The sequence below is a fragment of the Falco peregrinus genome, chromosome 6, assembly GCF_023634155.1.
Source record: "Falco peregrinus isolate bFalPer1 chromosome 6, bFalPer1.pri, whole genome shotgun sequence".
NCBI classification, from domain to species: Eukaryota; Metazoa; Chordata; class Aves; order Falconiformes; family Falconidae; genus Falco; species Falco peregrinus.
This window is the reverse complement of record NC_073726.1, coordinates 93,260,735-93,281,295: the sequence shown is the minus strand read 5'-3', so window position 1 is coordinate 93,281,295 and position 20,561 is coordinate 93,260,735. Positions and strand designations below refer to the sequence as shown.

The 20,561-nt window shown below is 45.0% G+C and overlaps 1 protein-coding gene across 10 annotated transcripts in view; it reads right to left on the bottom strand.

Moving 5' to 3' along the window:
- The window catches only part of LOC101916077 (rap1 GTPase-activating protein 1), a 52,209-nt gene that overhangs the window by 9,146 nt on the left and 22,502 nt on the right, over positions 1–20,561 (bottom strand). For 4 of the 10 annotated variants that reach the window (XM_055808154.1, XM_027783749.2, XM_055808156.1 and 1 more), the window contains exons 7-21: positions 18,014–18,117; positions 17,526–17,604; positions 17,190–17,243; positions 17,016–17,099; positions 16,667–16,767; positions 15,901–16,030; positions 15,205–15,360; positions 12,845–12,916; positions 12,577–12,663; positions 11,889–12,023; positions 10,216–10,362; positions 8,889–8,992; positions 6,462–6,575; positions 1,537–1,663; positions 1,346–1,448 (exon numbers count right to left, since the gene is read on the bottom strand). In XM_055808154.1, coding sequence (XP_055664129.1) covers positions 1,346–1,448; positions 1,537–1,663; positions 6,462–6,575; positions 8,889–8,992; positions 10,216–10,362; positions 11,889–12,023; positions 12,577–12,663; positions 12,845–12,916; positions 15,205–15,360; positions 15,901–16,030; positions 16,667–16,767; positions 17,016–17,099; positions 17,190–17,243; positions 17,526–17,604; positions 18,014–18,117 — 1,597 coding nt within the window. Of the gene's footprint in view, positions 1–1,345; positions 1,449–1,536; positions 1,664–1,687; positions 3,673–6,078; positions 6,126–6,457; positions 6,576–8,888; positions 8,993–10,215; positions 10,363–11,888; positions 12,024–12,576; positions 12,664–12,844; positions 12,917–15,204; positions 15,361–15,900; positions 16,031–16,666; positions 16,768–17,015; positions 17,100–17,189; positions 17,244–17,525; positions 17,605–18,013; positions 18,118–20,561 lie in introns of those variants that run through there. The other 6 variants (XM_055808158.1, XM_055808157.1, XM_055808155.1 and 3 more) reach the window with 6 other exon arrangements.

Here is a 20,561-nt window from a genome sequence, read left to right as displayed (position 1 = left end):
AGCATTTGCTATGGTGCTCTCCTGCCTTCCCACGACTAACAACTCTGCTCATTTTTCCTGTTCTGGAGTTTCACTGCCAGCCCCTTGGGCTCTCCTGTGCCTCCCAGTATACAAGTACTCACACTGTGAGTTGTTCTGCACAAGTAGAGAAGCTCTACTGAGCATCTCACCAAACAGAGGTCTCTGCAGAACATCGCACAGTACCACATCTTAAGTGCTGTCACTGAGATACGAGCAACTTTAAGCAGGGATCTGATGGCCACTCTTAGTATCTCAGATATGACCGCTACAGAGACTGAGACACCAAAATCTGTCTTCAGAGTACATTGGCTCCACTTCCTGACCCTTGTAATCTTTTCCAACAATTCCTTTTCACAAAATTCCTATAAAGGTTTTTCTGTTCCTTCCAGCCACCTCTCTTCCTTGCCACCAACACAATCCTTAGTACCTCGTACCATCACAACCAGTTCCTTTTCCAGAATTTTTTAGAAACAAATGTTAAGCTTTGCCTTCCACAGTTCCCAATGACTTCCCAATCTCAAAAGTTTTGTCTTTTTCAATCATACTTTCTCAAAATCTTACACAGTCCCTTCAGCTTCGTTCTCAGAAACAGATTGAAACTGATTTAGATTTTCCATAATTTTAGCTTTAGGTTGATGCTCAACAAGAAATGCTTCAATCCCAAACAGTTCATGTTAAAGAAGTGAAACAACCGCAAACAGGGTCTGAGGTCAAGGCAGCTGGTACAGCCTCAACAGCAGATACTGCAATGGTTCTGCCTGCTATGGGACTAAAAAGAACTTCTAACGACTATAATCATCTCTGCACTGTGAATGGATCCAAGCTGACTTTACTCAACTGCTTCAACTTCAATCAAGTACTCCACTAAGAGCCCAGCCTTGGCAGTCAAAAAGGGCAGTGCAGGCTAGAAATGAGATTACCCACCCTCTCAGGAGCTTGCTGCTTTGGTCAGGAAGCAGTTTCTGTAATTCCCATATCCAAATTATCTAGTTTATAAGGAGATATAAACTGCATGGGCACTGCATTCAGAAAAGTAATCACTGAAATACATGCTTTCCATAGAAACACATAAACATATTAATTATTTGCAATCTCCCCTAACTCTGTCCATGGCGTGTAAAAAACTGCTCATTCACACTACTGAAACAACTCCCCCTCCCATCCTCTCCCCATTAAAGTTTGCATGCTAGCTTCTGTCCCCCTTTCTCTGAGCCTGTCATCTACCTATGCTCCTCAAATCTTAAGTGCAGCATACAAAAGATGTGGCTCAACCTCCCATATGCTTCTAGAAGTGTAAGCAGAGGCTTTTTTCTTTCTTTTTTACCTGGTGAGCTGGAAGTACTGGGTGTGCAGTCACTGTCATCCAGCCACATACTCTGAACCATTGAATCCTGTTTTGGAGGGCCCTCAAGAGAGCACGTCAGCTCCTGGAGAGGGCAAAGAAGATGTGTTTTAATAATGTACTTGGTAAAATCAGGCGAGGTAGCCTATGTTCATTGGGGATCGTACACCCACCCTGCCGTTCTCTTCTTCCTCAGATGTTTCATTTTCCCTCAAACCACTACAACAACTGCTTGCACTGGATGAAGAACGTGAGAATGGCTGCATCACACAGTATCCTGCAGTCTGACTCCCGAGCATTCTGTGAAATGCAAGCATTCAACATCGTCATGCTTACTGTTACACGCTAGCTTGCACTTTTTGTGACATAGCTTTAAGATATAGCAGTCAGAAACGGTAAGAAGAAATTAGTCATCCACAGCTAGTTTTTCCACCTAGGAACAGACTTCAGGTGAACGGCCTTGCATTCCTTGTTGCTGCTTTATTTAGTAGAAGCACCACTTGTTGTTTCCATTCAGGATAACTATATAAAAGGACAAGACTAAGTGATTTTTTTAAGTCACAGATCCAAGTGTCTTAAAGCAAAGTGAGTAAACCACCTGCATTTAAGCACTGTTTACCTGTAGACATTCGTTAAGGTCAACAGATACCTTCATTTTGGCTGTCAGAGATGGCAGGAGCCTAAACACAATGTGACAAGGTGTTAAACTGGGTAGCCAGCCTAGCCCACCCGTTCCCACAGCCACTCTCCGCCTGTCACAGCTGGTCTCAGGTGAAATTCCAGACAGTACAAGGTGACTGTAAAAGCACATTTTTCATGCCATAGAGCTTATAAACTGCTACTGCTGTGCTTCTGGGCAGCTGTAACAGGAGCAGTCAGGACAGCACAGAGACATTAACCAGTATTACAGAATGATTAACTAAGGAAGTTTAAGGAAGCAATGGGGAGGTAGAAACAAATTACTGAGATCTGCATTATGGTAGGCTGTCTCAGTGCCAAACTATTTAGGATCAAGTGCCAACCTCTTGCACAGACAGGTCAGAACCCTCCCCCTGCTTACAGACAGGAACATACCTACGTCAGGATGCCCATCCTGGTGATTTTGCATGTGCCTAGTTGCCAACAGACTGGCTCCTGTAGGACCATCCCACTAGACTTTTAGCTCTCACAGCATCATTACAAAGGGAATGTTCAAAGCAAACTGTACTGGATCACTTGACCACCATTCTCTCAAACTTCATGGACACTGAGGCAGCCTGGTGCACGTTTCAGATCTGTCAAGAAAGACCCTTATGGCCAGCTTCTCCCAGCTCAGAATTTGGGATCCACTGCTTGCAGTCATCTAGGAGAAAAAGCAGCCCACAAGGCCAATATGCTTACGTGGTGGAAGGTGTGCTGTGCATGTAAGCCTAACATTTATGGTGAAATACACACTGCCTGCACAAGAGACCAGCCAATAAAAGCGAGATTAAGTGCTTAGAAATGTTAAGAAACTCAAAAAAAAAAAAAAAGCTGTGAGAGGCAAGAAAGATAAAGACACCTTTAACATACTAAATATATTTATTCTTTCAGAAGCACTGCAAAATGTGGCCAGTCTTGACCTACAAGCAGCAATGAAACCTAAAGTCCCAGGCATATTACATGCCAGCATGCAACAGGGAGAACAGTAAAGATAGGGCCAATATAGGCCAAAGATACTTCCTCAGGAGATTAGGAAATATATTTTGGAGGAAGTGAAGGCCAACATGCTTCTCCCTTGGCAGAGCAAATCAATAACATGAATTTAAGTGAGCTGGGACCTAGATTTCCGCAAAGTTATCTCCTTCTCAGTCTCCTTCCTCAGCACTTCCTGACCTATGTCATCCAAAGGCACTAGAGACCAGAGGTGGAAACATGTTCTTCTGCTCTTGCCTTCTGCAGGCCAAGCGGTTCTCTTCTCACTCATCTGAGGGGCAGGGGAGAGGAGGGGGGGCACTCAAGGTGGCCTCCTTCCCCCACCATTAGTAGAGGCCGGTTCAGTGGCTGCTGACTGGGCAATGGGAAGGGCACAGAGCCAAAGTGCTCCAATGGGAACTATCTGTCCATCTCCCTTTCCTGGGACTCCTGCTGCAGGAACGGCCAGTGGAGCGTTACTTGGTGCCACTTGGTCTCTCCACAGTCCTTGAGGTCCTCTAAGTAAGTTCATGCTCCTCTTAGCCAGGGCTCTCCTTTCACCCCAAAAGTCCCGCCAGTATCTTCAGTGAGGTAACCAGTGACTGAGTAGCATCCGGTCCACTCCTGACAGGCTTGATGTCCCCACTCAGATGTGTCTGAGGAGGGAAAACACACACACAAAACACCCATGTACTTTTCCTAGGATATGGACATACACAGTACAGCGCCTGATTTTTCCGATGCAGCCCAGAAAGCTGTCTGATCCCGAGGAGTTTTGCTACCCGGTTACTTAGGCTAGGTTCACTCTTTTGCATCTGTCCCTTGGGAAGAGTGATTGTTTGGAAGGCTACCTGCATGCAGAGCAGACAAACTAAGGACAATTGCCCCTGCATGTGGGAGAGAAGACACTGTTAGCCCAAGCGAACAATGCGGTTTCAGGGACTGGAGGCTGCTCGATCCCTGCAGAAGGGTATGTTGGAAATCAGCACGCAAGGACAGAAAGTAAGTCCTGCTTCGTCTCTACTGTAAAAGTATGAATCTCTTATTTACATGTTCCCTTCGCATTTATTTCCAGGTTGGTTATAGTAGCACGTAGGTGAAGAGCTTGATCATTCAAGTTGGGAATTGGAAACAATTATTCAAGACCAGCAGCAACACGCTGGACATTTTTGCAATAGATTTCCTGTGACGCTACTCCCTGGTGAGAACCAGGAGTGCATTGATGACATACTACCAGGGATAACATGTTTAATATGGGCTGCGTCATTTACTCTAGAACCAGCTGGAACTCCTTTTTATTAGAAATATGCCTATATCGTGACCCTGACTTGTGGTTCCACAATTAACAATGAATAGACTATTCCAGTAGAATGCTAATACCATTATTATGAAAATGGTGTGCTTTACGTGGAATTACACGGCCTTGAACCCCTGTCCCCGATACAATGCAGAAGGTATGACTGCACATCGGATGGTCTCTGACTATGAAGTCACAACTCTTAACGCTACGCTACTAGATTACAGCTCTAACTAAAGCTGGCTAATCACCAGTTGTGCAAAACTCCATGCTACATCCCACCTCGTAAACCAGCTGTCCAGAAATGGGCTAAACCACCATAATGGTGAAGAAACTTTTTCTGGTGTACAAGTGGTTTTGAGTCCATGACTGGAAAAAGATGCATAGAGAGAATCCTGGGGACAGAAGCAGACAGACTGCCAAATCATACAGGTCATGCCTCATGTGCACAACAATATTCATGCAAGTTTTGTTGAGTGAAACCCCATGCCATGTTCGCTCTCCGAAAGCATGTGACACCAACTGCAGCCGGGTCACCTCCTAAGCTGATGAATGGAAAATGGGTGTTGGGAAGTGGGGGAAGCCACAACCAAACACAGAAATCAAGAACAGATGGCAAGAAAGCTTCATCTTTTTTTTTTTCTTTTTTTTTTCCCCAGGACACGCACACATTGTACAGTAGGGTAAGCAGCACTAGCTGAGCTACGAGATGTTTTCTTACTAGGCAAAATTCTTGCTGATTATGAAAAGTTATCTCAGCTACCTAATCGGAGCAAGTCCTTCACCCATGGCTAGCCAGGAACTTCCAGTTCTCTAACAAGGTCCCAGGCAAGATGAGGAAGGGGAGATGGAATGATGTGGTAATGCTGGAAGATGGGCGTTGCTGACCAGTCAGCAATTCACGTCCTGTATTTTCTCTTGTCCTTGGCTGTTAGAGCTAGCGTCTTAAATAGTTTCTATCTCCTAGCTGTGCTCCCATCCTCCTCCCCACCAAAGGTTTGGACACCCACCCAACCCTAAATCTAGTATCACAAAAGCATACTTGCCAGAACTCTGCACCTTGGCTGTGACAAAATTCTGGGCAGTCCTACAAGGCACAACTGAGGAGCTGGGCTACTGCAGTTAGTCACCAGCCTGTGATTCTTAGGGAGCATTAGGTCTAGTTAGAAGGAAGGTCCTTCCTTGTCAGTCTGGCATCTGGAGCAACTACAGCCATAGAGGCCTGGTTCTAGGGCACGTTTCAAAATTGTCTTAGGGTAGCCCCAGTCCCAGTGACATGCCCTACCACAAAGTACTTATTGCCTTTTTTGCCACAGGTCTCATGCAAGTTCTCGTGAAAAAAAATCAGGTGTGGCAAGCTGCTCCAGAAAGTCAGCTGCAGTCCTGGATTTAGAGACAGGCTGCTCTGCAGTCTTGTAAATGTAAACGTGTGGTTTCCACGAAGACCTGGAGTATCCTAGATAGGATCACATCCCAGCATAATACAGCTTAGCAATTACAAAGCTGCACTACCAGGAAAGTGCATTTTTCCAGTTTTTGACCACCAGAAACTGAAGAACGATTTTGCAGGCTACTGCAGGAAGTGTTTGGCAGGAGAACGCTGGGTGCGGTGTGCTTTAGCAGCGAAACAGAGGGGCAATGCACAAGACCCTGCTGTAATACTCTGGGAGGGCTGAAGACAGGCTGGGTCATGCTGGTGGGGAGCAGCAGCATGAACCCTGCTTCAAGGGGCAGAACTTGAGTACAACCCAACACCACAACATACCCTTGTCCAAGCTTCTCCCTGAAGCTCCAAAATCACTCCAGAGCAAACTATAGAGGAAACATACACATGAGTAAGCATGGATAACTGGACAGCTAGGGCTTTGCGTATCCTGTTGGATGTAAGCTAACAATACAGTACAGATATAGCCAAAATCACTTTTAAGTAGTCCAGTCATTCTTCACTGGCTGCTTAAGAAAGCCAAGTTCTCTACTTACATGCTCTGAATTACTGTGCCACGGCCAGACATCTAACTTTTAAGATGCTGCAATGCCTGATATGCACAATCTCAGTAAAGCCTCCCACAGAGCAAGACATGCACCACACTTAAGCAAATACCAGACACAGTGAGTGTACTTAATATTTTAAAATTATTTTCAACTCACTTGCTCTTCCTGCTGGGGAACTCTGGGGAGCTGGGACTGGATGATCCATCAGACTTCAGGTCAAAGAAAGTTCCTGGACTGTCCAGCACTTTCTGTATCCTCTCTGCAGCATCTCTGCTGGGACAAAAGAGAAACCAGCTACATCCCAGGACCAGAGTTAACCTCTATCTCTTCTAACACTTCCTTACAAGCCATGATACAAAGCTGGATCTCTCATATACACATGGAAGGGAAGCAAATGTGGTTGTGCTGAAAAGGGCAGACTCCTTAGATGTGACCTGTTGAGGGCAATAGATTAGAAATGGCCAACTTTAAACTCCTTTTGAATTGATATAAAACTGTACATTAATTTAAATAGTAATTCTTCAACTACTTCTTCTACTCTCCCCATTGCATTGGTCTTAAGAAGCTTTAGCATTGATTAGAAAGCTTATATATTTATTGCATAAAGAAAAAGAATTCAGCAAATTTCACTGTTTCAGGCTGGCTACAATAGTTTTATTGCTACTAGCACTTGTGAAGATACTTATGAAGAAAGTTGTGTGAGTAACTGAAAAGTGGGGTGTGATTAATTAAGGATTGGAAAACTCAGATATTTTGGAGTTGGTTTTGTAGCTTCAGTGATGGAGTTCACAAAGTGCCTCCTCTGCTCCCTTGGCCAGTTGGTGCTACCCGTGCCCCTCACATCACAGTGCCTCCTGCCCTCACTTGTGCTCAAACAATGGTTTGCAAGACAGGGAATTGTCATGACAGAAAACAAACCTGGAACTAAGGCAACCCTGAAATTTCCATGACACGCAAACAAGCCGGCCGGACTGGGCCAGCTCTGCCATCAAAGCCTCTGCACATCATTCAACCACAGCTGCGGGGCGAAGTCGCCCATGAGGCACTGAGCTCACCCTTGCCAGAGAGGGCTGCTCCAGCCTCCATCACTCTTGTCCAGGGTGCTTCCACCCATGCTGGTACCCATGAGACACCCCTAGGAGCCAGTTCACAGCAGAATCTGGCAGACAATTAACCAACAAGAGTAAGTTGAGACTTTTTCTGTTAGATTAATGGGCTGAATCAGTTCCACGAAGGGTCCAACTAAGCATCTGAGCCCTCCCAAGGAGTGGAGCAGGATGGGGTAGTTGAGACAGTGGGCAAGGGAAATACATCTGCTTTCCAGTAGCAACGAGCTGTTCGGAGAGACCAGCTGCCAGTAAAACCTTCAAGAACCACCCAGTCAGTCTTTCATAAAACAGAAGATAAGGCTCACTGTTCCTTGTATCTAAGACTGCAAATAAGCCAAAGGAAACCAAAATAAACCCAAGAGCTTACCAACTCCCTCCTAGCAAAGAGCAGGAAAAAAAAGAAAAGAAATTCAAGGGGTTTTGTTACTGTAGAAAACTTTTACAGAACTTCTAAGGGGATAAAGTATGTTGTACATGAAGTAATGGATTGAGGGGCACAGCTGCATAAGGTACAAAATTATTTAAAGTAATGAGGAGCTGTGGCTACTGTGTTGGCTTAGGCTGTTACAGGGAAGCTGTTTCAGAAGATTTTATTTGTCTCAAAGAAAGTTCTATGCTATTTTTATCCAGATTAGTCATAGGCACCTCATTAAGGAAAGGCCCAACAGAATAAATGGAAAGAAGGGAAAATGTAGTAATTCTTCCTGTCGTGAAATCACCAGTTTCTACATTAAAGACGGCTTCTCCCATTTTACACTGAGCCTCTAAGCTGTTCCCTGGAATTCTTGCAACTGGGAAAACAGCATGTTAGATGCAGAGCATTCATGTGACTTTTGAGACAGCTAGAGCAGAGATAAATTTATTGCTTTAACTAACCAATCTCTCAGGACCAGTAGACAACTTCTGAATGGTTACAATTCAGTCAAATATGCCATATAACTCCTACAACTTATATGGTACCCCTTTATAATTATTTCTCAGACCACCCAATTTAAACACTAGTCATTTTGACTTGACTTTTAAAAAAAAAAAATCCTTTAAGATATCATAAGTTTTAGCTATTTTAACTTTTTAACATGAAAACAAACAATCAAGCACCCAATTCCCCCTTCCCAAGAAAATCCTTTCCTCCAACTCTTATCTAAAAGTGGTGAAAACAGAACAGGAGAATCAAGAGTCCTGGATCACACTGCACAATGCTTCATAGCAATCTTACCATGTTCCTCCACCCACCTCTTCCCTTCTTCCTTAAATATTGATTCTCCCCATTCCCAAATGTCCTTTTTTTATTTTGTTTTGGCCATTTGTCCATTAGCTGATGATCGGGCTTTTCTTCCTGTTCCAACCATTTCCATTTCAGTTCTCATTCCTGTCGATTGCCCTGCTGCCCTCGCTGCCTGCCCTTCTATACCTCCCTTTTCTCATCTCCTTCTGTTTTTTCCCTTGCTTTGTCTCCTCTCCCCATGGCTCATACCTCTTTTCCTCCTGTATGTTCTCAATACCAATGGCACTACTCCGTCGCCCATGGAAGCGGCTGGCTCGAGTACGTGATGGGCTCCTACCAGGCAAGGCAAAAGACTAGAAAAAAGGAAAGTGTGACAGAAAGGGTGGAGGGGAACAAGACAGGAAAAGCTGTGGAGAACTGGAAGCATGGGAGAGGGAGTCTGTGATGCTGATCAGGTCCTCTCCTCTGCTCTGCAATGCAAGAGCACAGCCCAGCTCCATGCAAGCAGGAGTACCTGTTGTCAGTGAGAATGGGAAGCTAGAGCTTGCAAAGGGGCTATGAGAAAGAGACGTCGGGACACAGGAACAAAGGCAGAACAAGATACACAGCCAGTGTGCAGAGAAGGAGGCCCAGGCAGGGACGTATCCCCATAGTATGACAGAAGGAGAGGCAGAATCAGAAAGGTAGGGAAAACCAGGAGTTAAAGGAGAGAAGGAAGCAGGAAACCCAGCTCAGTTCTGTGCCTTTGTTGTCCTGAGATAAAGAATGTGTACAAAGGGTCACCAAGAGATTTCTTCACTGGAAGGCACCTTCTTGGCTTACTCAGAGATTTACTTATTTTATTTTTTTTTTAGTTTGCCTGTATTGACATTGCTAGTGCAGAGACTGCAATCAGCTGTATACACTTTGGCCAAGGTAACCATATTTCCACTATCAGAAGCACAGATCCTTTTCCAGAAACATCTGTCATGAATTTATTACGCTCACGGTGATCATGTATGTTTAGTGTCCCTATCAGATAAGAAAGGCTTTGATAGTGATTAGAAATATTCACTCTTTCTCTCACCCCAAACTATTAATTCTGCTGTTTGTTCCCAACATGCTATTTACAGCAAAACAGCACCTTGAATAAACTTGTGCACCTGCTGATATTACAGAAAACAGCCTGTCTAGTGGGACCGAAGGAAATGGGACAGCTCGAGTGTCCCTGTGTTCTCAGCTCTTGCCATATGGCAGTACAGCACCATTCTAGTCAAACCACAGCACATGTTTTTTTAAGGTATGGCAACACAGAGGACCTAATCCAGGACAGATGTCTGACACAGAGCCACCTTTGGCTTTCTTTCCCCCATCTGCATCAATCTCGGCTCTAGTTTACAGACAATCTGGGGCTGGATATCGGCACAGACAAAACAGCTGGCACCACATGCTGCCACCACTTGGGAAGTGGGGCGACACAGCAAAAAGATTCACAGCAGGACAAGAGGGCAAACTAATAAGGGAAGAGAAATAAAATGTATGGGTGGGTCAAAAAGGTATGCCAGGTTTCTCCTTAGAACCCACCCAAGTACCTTACCGCAGCAATGGCCTTAGGGCCCTCGGCGACACTCTGGCTGAGGGCAAGGCCAGCGGTAGTGGGGCGGCTGGGCAGGGTGGCCGGCTGCTGCTTTCTCATGGATATCCCCATGGTATCCAGGCTCTGGCTGCGGCCTCTGATCACCCGCTGAACAGGAGGGAGGCAGGGAAACAGACAAACACAGGTACACATATAGACATGCACACGGTAGGGCAGTACGAATTGCACCACAGGCTGGGTGGAGAGCTGGGACAGACCAACACCAGAACCACACAAGCCCCAACTCCTAGCAGGCACGGACATGGATGCTGCCCACTTTTGGTCCGAGCTGGCTGCCAGGGAAGGATTCTCCCTCAGCTAGGTTCTCTACTGTCCCCTCCCTTGTCCTGTTGCAGTAAGTGAGGGCTCCAGACCAGCACCACAGCGCACTGAGTAAAGCAGCAGTGTTGGGAGCATCCCACCCCGTACAGGCTGCAACACGCACAATCAACCTCCTCCTCCTCCTCCAGACTGTGGGGTTCAGTCCTGCATGAACCTGAGTGCTGGGTCCAAGGGGAAAGCTGCCATGTCAAAGCCTGAGGCATCTGAAAAAGCCATTTTCTGAGTTTACTCAGCCTTTTACAAAGGCCACCTGTGTATTGACATGCGAATCACAGCATCTGCTGAAGTCAGAAAAGGACATCTGGGGATCACTAGGGTGTGCCATGGATGGGTATGAAACTCCTGGTTAGCAGGAGTAGACTGATCGTACATAAAAATACACCTCACCAAAGCACCCCAGCTCTGATCAAAGCTACACGTATGGCTACCAAACCTATATGTGAATGGATTAGTTTCACAGCCCTTAAAGACTCTGACCAGCCTACCATACAAGGTGGTCGTCTGAAGAAATGCTGTTTGTAATACATTCCTCTGTTCAGACAGGTAACTTATTATACAAAAGAAGTGGCGAGGCACTTCCCACAGCAGTGGGAAAGGGGAAGTAGATAGGAAAGTGATGTACGTTTCTCTGTGTATAATCAGTTCAAACCTCAGTTTGCCTGTTTGTAATAAACCTTTGCTTTCTTTTATCATCTTGATCACTTTCCAAAGTAAATTCTGTCACCCAGTCCTGATTTATTAGGAAAAAAAAAAAGCATCATCTACATAGAACAAAGGTAAATTAACTCTGGCTTTTGGAGGGTAAATAAAGCATCACAGTTTTTCTAGACAGTACACTTGCAGGTAAGTTAAAATTGCCTTGCAGTGGCTCTTCCAACTCCTTCAGTTGTAATGAAAATTAATTGGAAGAGATCTGTTGTAGGCACTGAAAGCTGCTTCCTACTAGTTATTACAATTCCTCTTGCAAACACTCCTTTTTCTCTAAGTCATGGAGTGAAACCCCATCTGACACCAGATGCCAACATGACCCATAAAGAGTTTGACTTCTCAGGGACAGGATAGAATTCCACTCTGGACTATGTTGTTGCTCTGTAGGAAGGAGCACAGGCAGGAGGGAAATGTCTTTACTGGAGAAATACTGTGAAGCACAGCTGAAGATGCTCTAAAGAAAGGCTGCTGGATGGCAAGATGACCTGAGCACAGCTGGTCAGCAGGGCCAATATTCCTTGGAGGGACACACGATGAGCTTAAGCGTGAGCAACTGGGTAAGGAATCAATCCTCTATGGCTCACCTTGAAATTCTCAAGGAAGCCCCCACTGCCATTCTCTATCTTGTCATCCTCTCCTATGGGTAATCCCATCATACTGCGGCTGCGAAGCTGCAGCTCCTCAAAAAGGCTCTCCAGGAGGGCACTCCGGGTTCTTTCCTGCATCAACATTGGGAATGAAAACACAGCTATCATTGGGAGTGGAGAGACTTTTTTCCCTCGTTTTTGCAATGTCTCACATTCTCCTTAAAAAAACCCAAACTTTTAAACGCTTTCTAAAGCAAGTCATAAAGGACATCAGTACTTTTTTTACAGGTGATGCAACGGAGGCATGTTTTTTCTAGATCAGTCAAGCAGCAGAGTCTGGAACAGGATTTTGGTGCCTTGAACCAAAATCCAGTTGTATCTGCATGCATCCTGTAGCACAATACTGAGTTTCAGGTAATACAGAATTTCCTCCAGCAAAATGTACGCATCACATTCCCATTCTTATTTGACCATTAGATCTTTACCTTAGAATGTACCTGTTCATATTCTATCATGCCTGCTGTGAAACACAAAGGAAGCATCACATAGCTGAGCATAAGTACATTTACTCTTCCTGTTTTAAGCAACACAAAATTAGAAGAAAGTAAATAATTGTACTTTTTCTTAATCTGGCAGTAATACAGTTTTATAATTTTAAAGGGAAGCAACCAGGTAATAGTCTCACCTCTAATTTAGCAAATTTCTCAGCTCGATAGCAGCTGTACTCAGCATTGATGAGCTTGACCAGGAGGAATTCGCGGAACTCTGCGCTCTACAAGACAAAATGAAGACTAGACTGGAGATGAAAACAGTAATAAAAATATCCCATAAGAAAAGCTCTACCTTACTACTCTTTAGACCTCCGAAGTCCTCTAGCTGGACTGGCAGTACTGACCCAGAACAGGGCTGTGTATCGCATCCCTACCATCTAACACTGGAACAGAGAAACGAACCTTTCTAAATATGGCTGGGTTTGGCAGAGGGGGTCCAAAGAAGGGGACATCGTCTCGAGCTGTGACTGAAACCTGGAACAATACAAGGAGAAAAACGTAAGTATCATAACTTCAAACTGCTAAGGTATGTCTGATCCCACCTGAATCATCTACATAGCCAAAAGAGATCTAACATGCTGTCCTGTGCACCCATCTATTTCTGCACTCCATGAATGGATGTGCTGATGTATCCCGCAGAAATTCAGTAAGCTAGATGCTCACACAGTAAAAGCAACAAAAAACAGTTGAACCAATTGCTTTTTAAAAAAATATTTTTCATAAATACTTTTAATAATAACCAGAGTGTTTAGAACAACAAAAAAATATATAAAATTAAGGTACTTCCATTCAGCCTGCAAGCTTTACCTCCACTAGAAGAATTTTTGTCAACATGGCTGTACTGACCTATTTTTTTTGACAGACTACTCAGTGGAAATGCACTGCACGCTGAAGGGGCTAGCTCAGTGACACCACCTCTCTAAGTCACATGTGGTTCACATACAAAAGCACTTTCCCAGTAAGAGATATGGAAATGCATGCTTTTTTTAAAAAATAACAACAAACAAACAACAAAACATGCTCCTACCTGATATACCAATACCAGAAAAAGAAACTGTAATGCAGTTCAATTTTTACATACTGTCACTTGGCTCTTCACAGCACTTACCTGTAATTACATGCAGCTGTCTTACCAGATACATACAGCATTTAAGAATATTTCACAGTTGGCTTTTTTTTGTCACGTTTGAGATGGAAAAATACCATTACTTGCCATTTCATACAACAGGGAACAATGTCATAATAACAGCAACTGCCTCAAAATAACACTCCAGTGTAAATGTCACAGAGGCAATGCCAGGCACAAGCTTAACAAGAGGAGGGAGAAGGGCCCTGAGCTTAAATCGGGTTTCTCACCTTGCAGGCCAGCCTCCCTAATTACAAGGCCTCCCTCTCCCTCCTAATAGACATCTACCAGTTAAAATCCTGCTTTGCATTTTTAATTTTGTGATTGCAAAAATTAGTTTGAAGAAATAAATTCCATTAATATTCCGAATTAACCACTAGGCACTAAAGCTGAAGCAAATGGAACAACAGATGGAAAAAAGTCTTCCCAAACTGCAGTCTCTGATGTACTCGAGTGCTTCAAGGCAGAATGAGTTAAAACCCCCTTGCAAAAGCCTTTGCAGAAAACTCTGTGTGGGCTCTAGGGTCCTGACCAGGACTACTTTTTCATGAAAAGACACAAGCAGCCCTATTACACAGACACAAAGAGTGGCAGTGCAGACAGGCAAAGATGAAAACAATAGCAGGAAGAGACAAGACGAATGGCAAGCTTCCCCAGCTCTTCCTCTTGCCATCCAGTGAATTCCTGCACCCTACAGAGCCGACGGTGAGAGAAGAAATGGGGCCCCGTGCCCCTGATCAGCATGAGGCCATCGTGTCCCTCCAGAGCTGGCTGCCCACAGTGTCGGGAGCCATGTAGGGTGGCTGTCCTGCTCCAGCACCCTCCTTCGTGGCAGAGGAGATGGGGATCCTCTCCAAATTTTTATATTCGTGGTGTTCTTGTAGACCTCCAAGGCATAAGGGCTCATCATCACCAAATCAGCATTGCTACGTAATGTGAGACACAGCACTTTGATCAAAATGTTGCTACAATGGAAAATCCACCACAGAATGCAAGCTTCTATGTATTTTCTGCTCTCTCAGAGTGACTCTAAGTTGAACATAAAGTTATATAGACACCCATACAGAGGTGTGTGACAGGGAAAAAGCCATGTCCAAGGGCTGCAGATAGTGAATTCATGTCCTAGCAGGGCTTCTTTCAGCTGGAGGGCCCTGACAGGTAGCACTTCCCTGACAGGTGGGCATCAGTTTGGTGACCCCTAAAAGCAGATGTACCTCCTATGGATTCCACAGGTGAGACCAAGCAGCTGTATCTGCCCTGCAGGCTCCGGCCATACGCGCTCTCTCATCACAGCGCGGTGTGGCACAAGCCACGTGGACGTGGATGCGTTTTACCGACTTGTATAATGCAAGCAAGACATCCCCCACAATGGGGTCAATTGTGCCTCATGCTCTTTGATGTAAACAAAATTTTTCTATCTGAACTCATCCTGCTTCAATTCCCAAGTGTCAAGCTTCAGGAATGCATGAGCTGCTTCGAACAACATGCAACTGCATTCTACTTTCATGCGTAGATACTCAACAGGTCAGATGGCAGCTGGCCGAACCGCACCTCTCCCGGAGGCACAAGAACAGGTTTCCACCTGGAGGATCAGCAATGGCAAGTCAGTACAGAGGAACACACTGACTCCGTTTACCTTGTAGAGGGTGTTCCCAGTGGTGCCGTGGGTGAGCTGAACTACCACATAAGCATGGAGGAAGTTAGAAGCAATCATATCAGGGACAAAAGTCGTGCTTTCATCCTGGAAGATGATGGCTACAATGTCATTCCCAATGTGACGCTTTCGCTGAAGCTGGAGAGGAGAAAATAAAGGCAGGTGAAAAAAAGCAGAAAAAGATACAATGGGCCTCAAATGTAAGGGAGGAAAATAAGCTGACCTTGTAGAGGAACAAGGCTGAATTGGCAGAGCTGTTAGTGTACAGGTAAGTGGCCAAATTTGGCCGTGAAACCGCAAGCACGTGAACAGCTCGTAAGGAGCAACTGCTTTGCTACATGTAGACATATTCCCAGGTGCTTTGCTGCACGTAGGCACATTCCAAGGCAGAATTTGGGTAGATAAGTGATTGTATATAATCAGCACTTATGCACGCAATAAACGATCTCACTTCTTCACTGGCTTGGGGTCCGTGTCTTAATATGCCACACAAACACCAGCTGCCTAGCATCCCCAACCCCTCTGCTCAACCAAACCCCTCGTCTCTATTTTTACCATTACTCCAGCCATAATTCCCCACATTACACAGTTTGGCATTCCCCCCTCCTCGCTGTCCCTCAGCAAACACCCCTCATCTCTTAGCCAGGCTGTCACATGCCTCAGTTCTCCTTCCAGTACCTGCTGGGAGTCTCCTTCCGTGAAGGGCAGCTTTGTAGACACATGGAACATGATTTCCTTGCCCCGGAAATTTGTATAGACGGACTCAGTGCCCGTCTGACCTCTGGTGACATCCAAGCCTCCCCGGAACCTGAGAAAGTCCATGGGTCAGGCAGGACAAAGGGGAGAGAGTGGAGAGAAGAAAGACAGTATCAGTAACAGTAGCATGGTACATCGATGTTATCAAAGGTAATTTTTAAGAAATCAGTGATAGTGAGGCACCACATCTTCCCAAAACAAATGCACTGACTGAAGCTGCACAACGTTTCTGCCAAGGAGCATCCTTGCTTGCTAAAATCTATGAAGCTAAACCAGGGATCCTCAAAGGAGGTACTTTCTTTGGCACTCTTCTGAGCAACAAAAACCATCTTTTACCAACTACAGAAAGGATGGGCTACCCCACAGAAGGAGACTAAAACAACACCCACCCTGACCATCACAAAACAAACATGCATTCACACAGTCAAATAACATTATTCTTTACTGGTACCATGGGTCAGATTGAGAGACCAGGAGACCTTTAAATGAAAATACCAGCAGAGACCAAAGCTCCAACTTGTTCCCAGATATGGTGGCTGACAAGAGCATCCTGGGCTTTTCCACCTGCACTGGATTCAGAGGACACAGGACTTCCCAGGAAGCAGGGCTCTAACAGGGTCATAGTCACAGCCCTGAGCACCCGCATCCCCTGGCCCAGCCTGGCTCTCCAGCTGTGCTGGGTACGCACCCACGGAAATCCTGCAGTTGAATCCTGTCACCAAGGAAATCCAGGAACTCCAGGAAGCCCAGGCTCTCTTCTGTGTTACTGAAGACTTCTTCTTCGGTCGTCTTCAAAAGGAAAGGAGGAGTCAGAAGGAGCACAGTAGTACAAACAGCAGGTGGGAACTTCTACGCGGGGTTCAACCAGTTTTGAGGACCGGTGCAAACACACCGACCGACATGGGGAACGCTTCCCTCCCTTCTCTTTACGGCATCTGCATTTGCCATGGGGTAGAGTAGACCATGTTATGACATTTAAGCTAAGGGAACGGACTCTGTGTTTTGTCTCAAGTGTCACGGGATCTGAGGGAGCTTACCTGCCCAGGCTTCTGGTAGATGACCCCGAATTTGAAGTTATTGCTTATTACATGTTCATCAAACGCAACAATAAGCTGTGAAGCCTAAGGTAATGAAAATACAAATTATCAGGTGGACACCATTAGCCAGACGTTGATGGAAAAGGGATAGAGAGATACATCAGAAGATGATACCTTGGGGTAGAGGACAGGGAAGAAGCGTTCAACGTTCACATCCTCACAGAGCAGCTGTGGAGTGAGAGAGGGAGGGAAGCAGAAGGGTGATTACCGTGTGCCCGAGCTCACTGCGGGCACAAGGGCATAGGCACCGCTTATCATTACCTGGCACGAGTCCTTTTAGGCAAAAATTATGAGGTAAAGTCAGAAGAGAGAGAAGTTAATGAAGGTATAAAAGGGAAGTAGATGACAGTACTGTTGGGGAATGGCAGAAGAGAAGGAAATGGGAGGACAGAGGGGAAAAGGACTTGAAGAACAAGGCGTCAGGAGTGAACAGCGAAGCATGGATCTCACCTTGGCCATCTGGACAGCATTGGGGAACTCATTCAGGCAGGAAATTGGGATCAGATCATGTTTGGTGCCAGTCCGAGTCCTGACACAAAACAAAACATGCCTTAGGACAAAGGCTGAGGGGATGCACAAGCAACAGCAGCTCTTTAACGGTCTCCTTTCTTCCAGATTATCCTTAATGCAGTTAATTCTAGAGGACTCATTTTAAGCCTGGTGCATAAAATCACTCAAAGAGGGAGGCAAGCACACTTCCTTTTTGAGGGAAGAACATGTTTTTCTCTCATGAACTCTAAAGATGTGCCTGCAAATGCCATTTCGGCTTCCCAAAGAAAACTGCTGAGAGGAGAAGGCAAGAAAGGAAAGCTCACAGGTTTCTTTGCAGTCCTCCCCAGGAGAAAGACACGAGGTTCACACCCGTATCCCTGCAGGGGAAGCTCAGGGCAAGACGAGAGGCACAGCACAGTGACATATGCTTCAGCAGGCATCGTTACCTCAGCAGCAGGCGCAGGTTTTCCTGTTTCTCAATCTGTTCGTACTTCACAGAAAGTACCAGGTAGCCCAAGGACACGTCACTGGAGTAAAAGTTCTGGTGCTCCTGAAAACAGGAAGCCAAAATACATTACTCCCAACACAACCCTACCACGAGTTTACCAGATTTTTTGCATACAACCTGTCACTCAAGACAAGCTAACTTTCCACAACCTAGCAATGGCATGCTTGAAGACACGTGTATGCTGTCTCCCAGCCCCCTGGACAATCAATGCACGAGCATATCAGAGTTCATCCACTGTCAGTTTAGCTCCTCCCCAGCTGCGCATCATCCGAAGGGCTCCCAAGAAGGAACAGGATGAGAACATTCAGCAACATATTTTTAAGAAATCAGGTTTCTTGTAAATAAATTCATATCTTTCATGGATTTTCCTGTATCCATTTGGACTTTGTGTGACTAAGTAGTGGTCTCCAGCACACTCAGCTGGATGTGGTCTTGGGAATTCATTTATACAAACAGTAACGGCAGGATCGTTAGACCAAACGGTTGATCTCTAAGAGCACTCGCATCTCAGGAGGATGCAGTCAGAGCTGCAGGTAACTGCCTTGCAGATGAACACTGCTCTCAGCAGTGCCACTGCCACCGCCCGAGCTTTGTGGAGTGAGCCTCCAACAGAGGGAGTCACTCGGTCAAACAGGGAACCGTAACGCAAACGTTTTCACGGGCTCTGTACAGAAGTGGCTGTGGCCATACGTTTCTTCTGGCTATACAGTCATGTTCCAATGGTCTGGGTATAGCAATATATATTTTATATATTTTTTACATATATATATATGTATATAAAACATACATATTGCTTACATATTGCTTTGTATAGCCTCTAACCTCAAAAGATTATGAAGCCTTTTGACAAGGGATGTGAATGGAAACCTTTAGCACAACGAGAATACTATATAGGTGGAATCACCCAGAAATGCTTAGATCACTCCCATCCTCCTAGTGGAACACCACTTTATGGCCAAGTTTTGGAACTGTCTGCTACATTAACTCAGACCAAACAAAGAGCTGAGATTGAGCTCATGCTTTCAGCAAACAGTGCAAAATTATTTGGTTTGAGGTATAGCAGGACAGAGAGATCAATGAGAATGTCATGCAGGGGATCCAATTCCCTTTAGATTAGATTTTCTTAGATTAATATCATAATCTCTTGCTGCTAATGAGAACTTCTGTTGAAATGGGCAGAAGTACATTCTAGTATTTAGCCTCCAACCCAGGGGTATGGTACTTCTGAGCTAGCCATGATGGAAGCTGGAGTAAAACTCCTTCTCAGCAAAGCAAAATCATAATGAATACAACAAAATAAAACAAAATAAAGAATACCAAAATGAAAATAATCTCAGCTACCCTATCACAGGCAGAATTATCAGTGCCTCCTTATGCCTTGGGAACATGAAAATCAGAAGAAAGTTATATAGCAGTCTTACTGACAGCGGAATCGGGCATGTGCCCACAGAGATCTTCAGTGCATAACAGTTCAGGCAATGAAGACAAAAAAATTAAACCAAGGCTTTCTTTTGGTATCTTCTGTAGACAAAGCTTGGGATTTTCCAAATCCCAGATGACGTACTTCAAGATATCAGCTGGATCTCCCACTTGTGGTTCTGTAGGAAAAAGCAGCTCTGTCCATGCATTGAGAAGTCAGATGCTCCCAGGAGATAACATACACACACTTTAATGGGGAGTCTGATTCCCAAATTCCACTTATCAACTGTTTCACAGAGAAGAGGTACCCACTCACAGAGAAGAGGTATCTTGTTTGTTGATACATTTTCTAATGATAGTGTTGCTCACCACCAACTTGAAAGATATAATCAAAGTACTCTGCATACATTTCAGCGTGTACAGATTCTGTTCTGATGTACACCAGTGGGTTTATGCTGTTTGGTCATACAAGTGATGTCCCCAGCCTAAATGCCAAGTGTTTGCCGGTCAAATTCAATGGAGGAGAGATATAAAACACCATTCCCATGCAAATAATAAACAGGCTGTTCTACCGCCAGAGCAGCAGTCATGTCAAATCAAGGACAGTCACTTGCAACCCAAGAAGACGGCCAAGGAGCATGAAGCCAGTAATCAGGACTGCAAGACTCAGAGGGAGCATCAGAGGAGGCACCATATTAGTGCATCCTAACACAAAAGTGTTATGCACTGGGACAGCAAGTTAGGTGCCTAGTTGTTTGGTCAGCACTTGCATGACTTGGAATGTGCTCTGTGAAAGGAATACTCCAGAGACAATAAATTAGTAATAAGGACTGACTCAGCAAAGTGTATAATTTGATCAGAAAGAGCTGCTAGTCTGACAGTTCCTTCCTCAGCCTTTTGCCTAGAAAATACAGAAGGTCTGCTCTGTCTCTGGTGGATTGCAACCCCTCTCAAGATGCTGATGAGATTGCCTTTTGCTGTGGAAAAAAATCTAAAATATTTTTTGTATTAGTCATACTCCTGGCTCACTGTGAAATAAAAGATACACCTAGTGAAATACTGATACC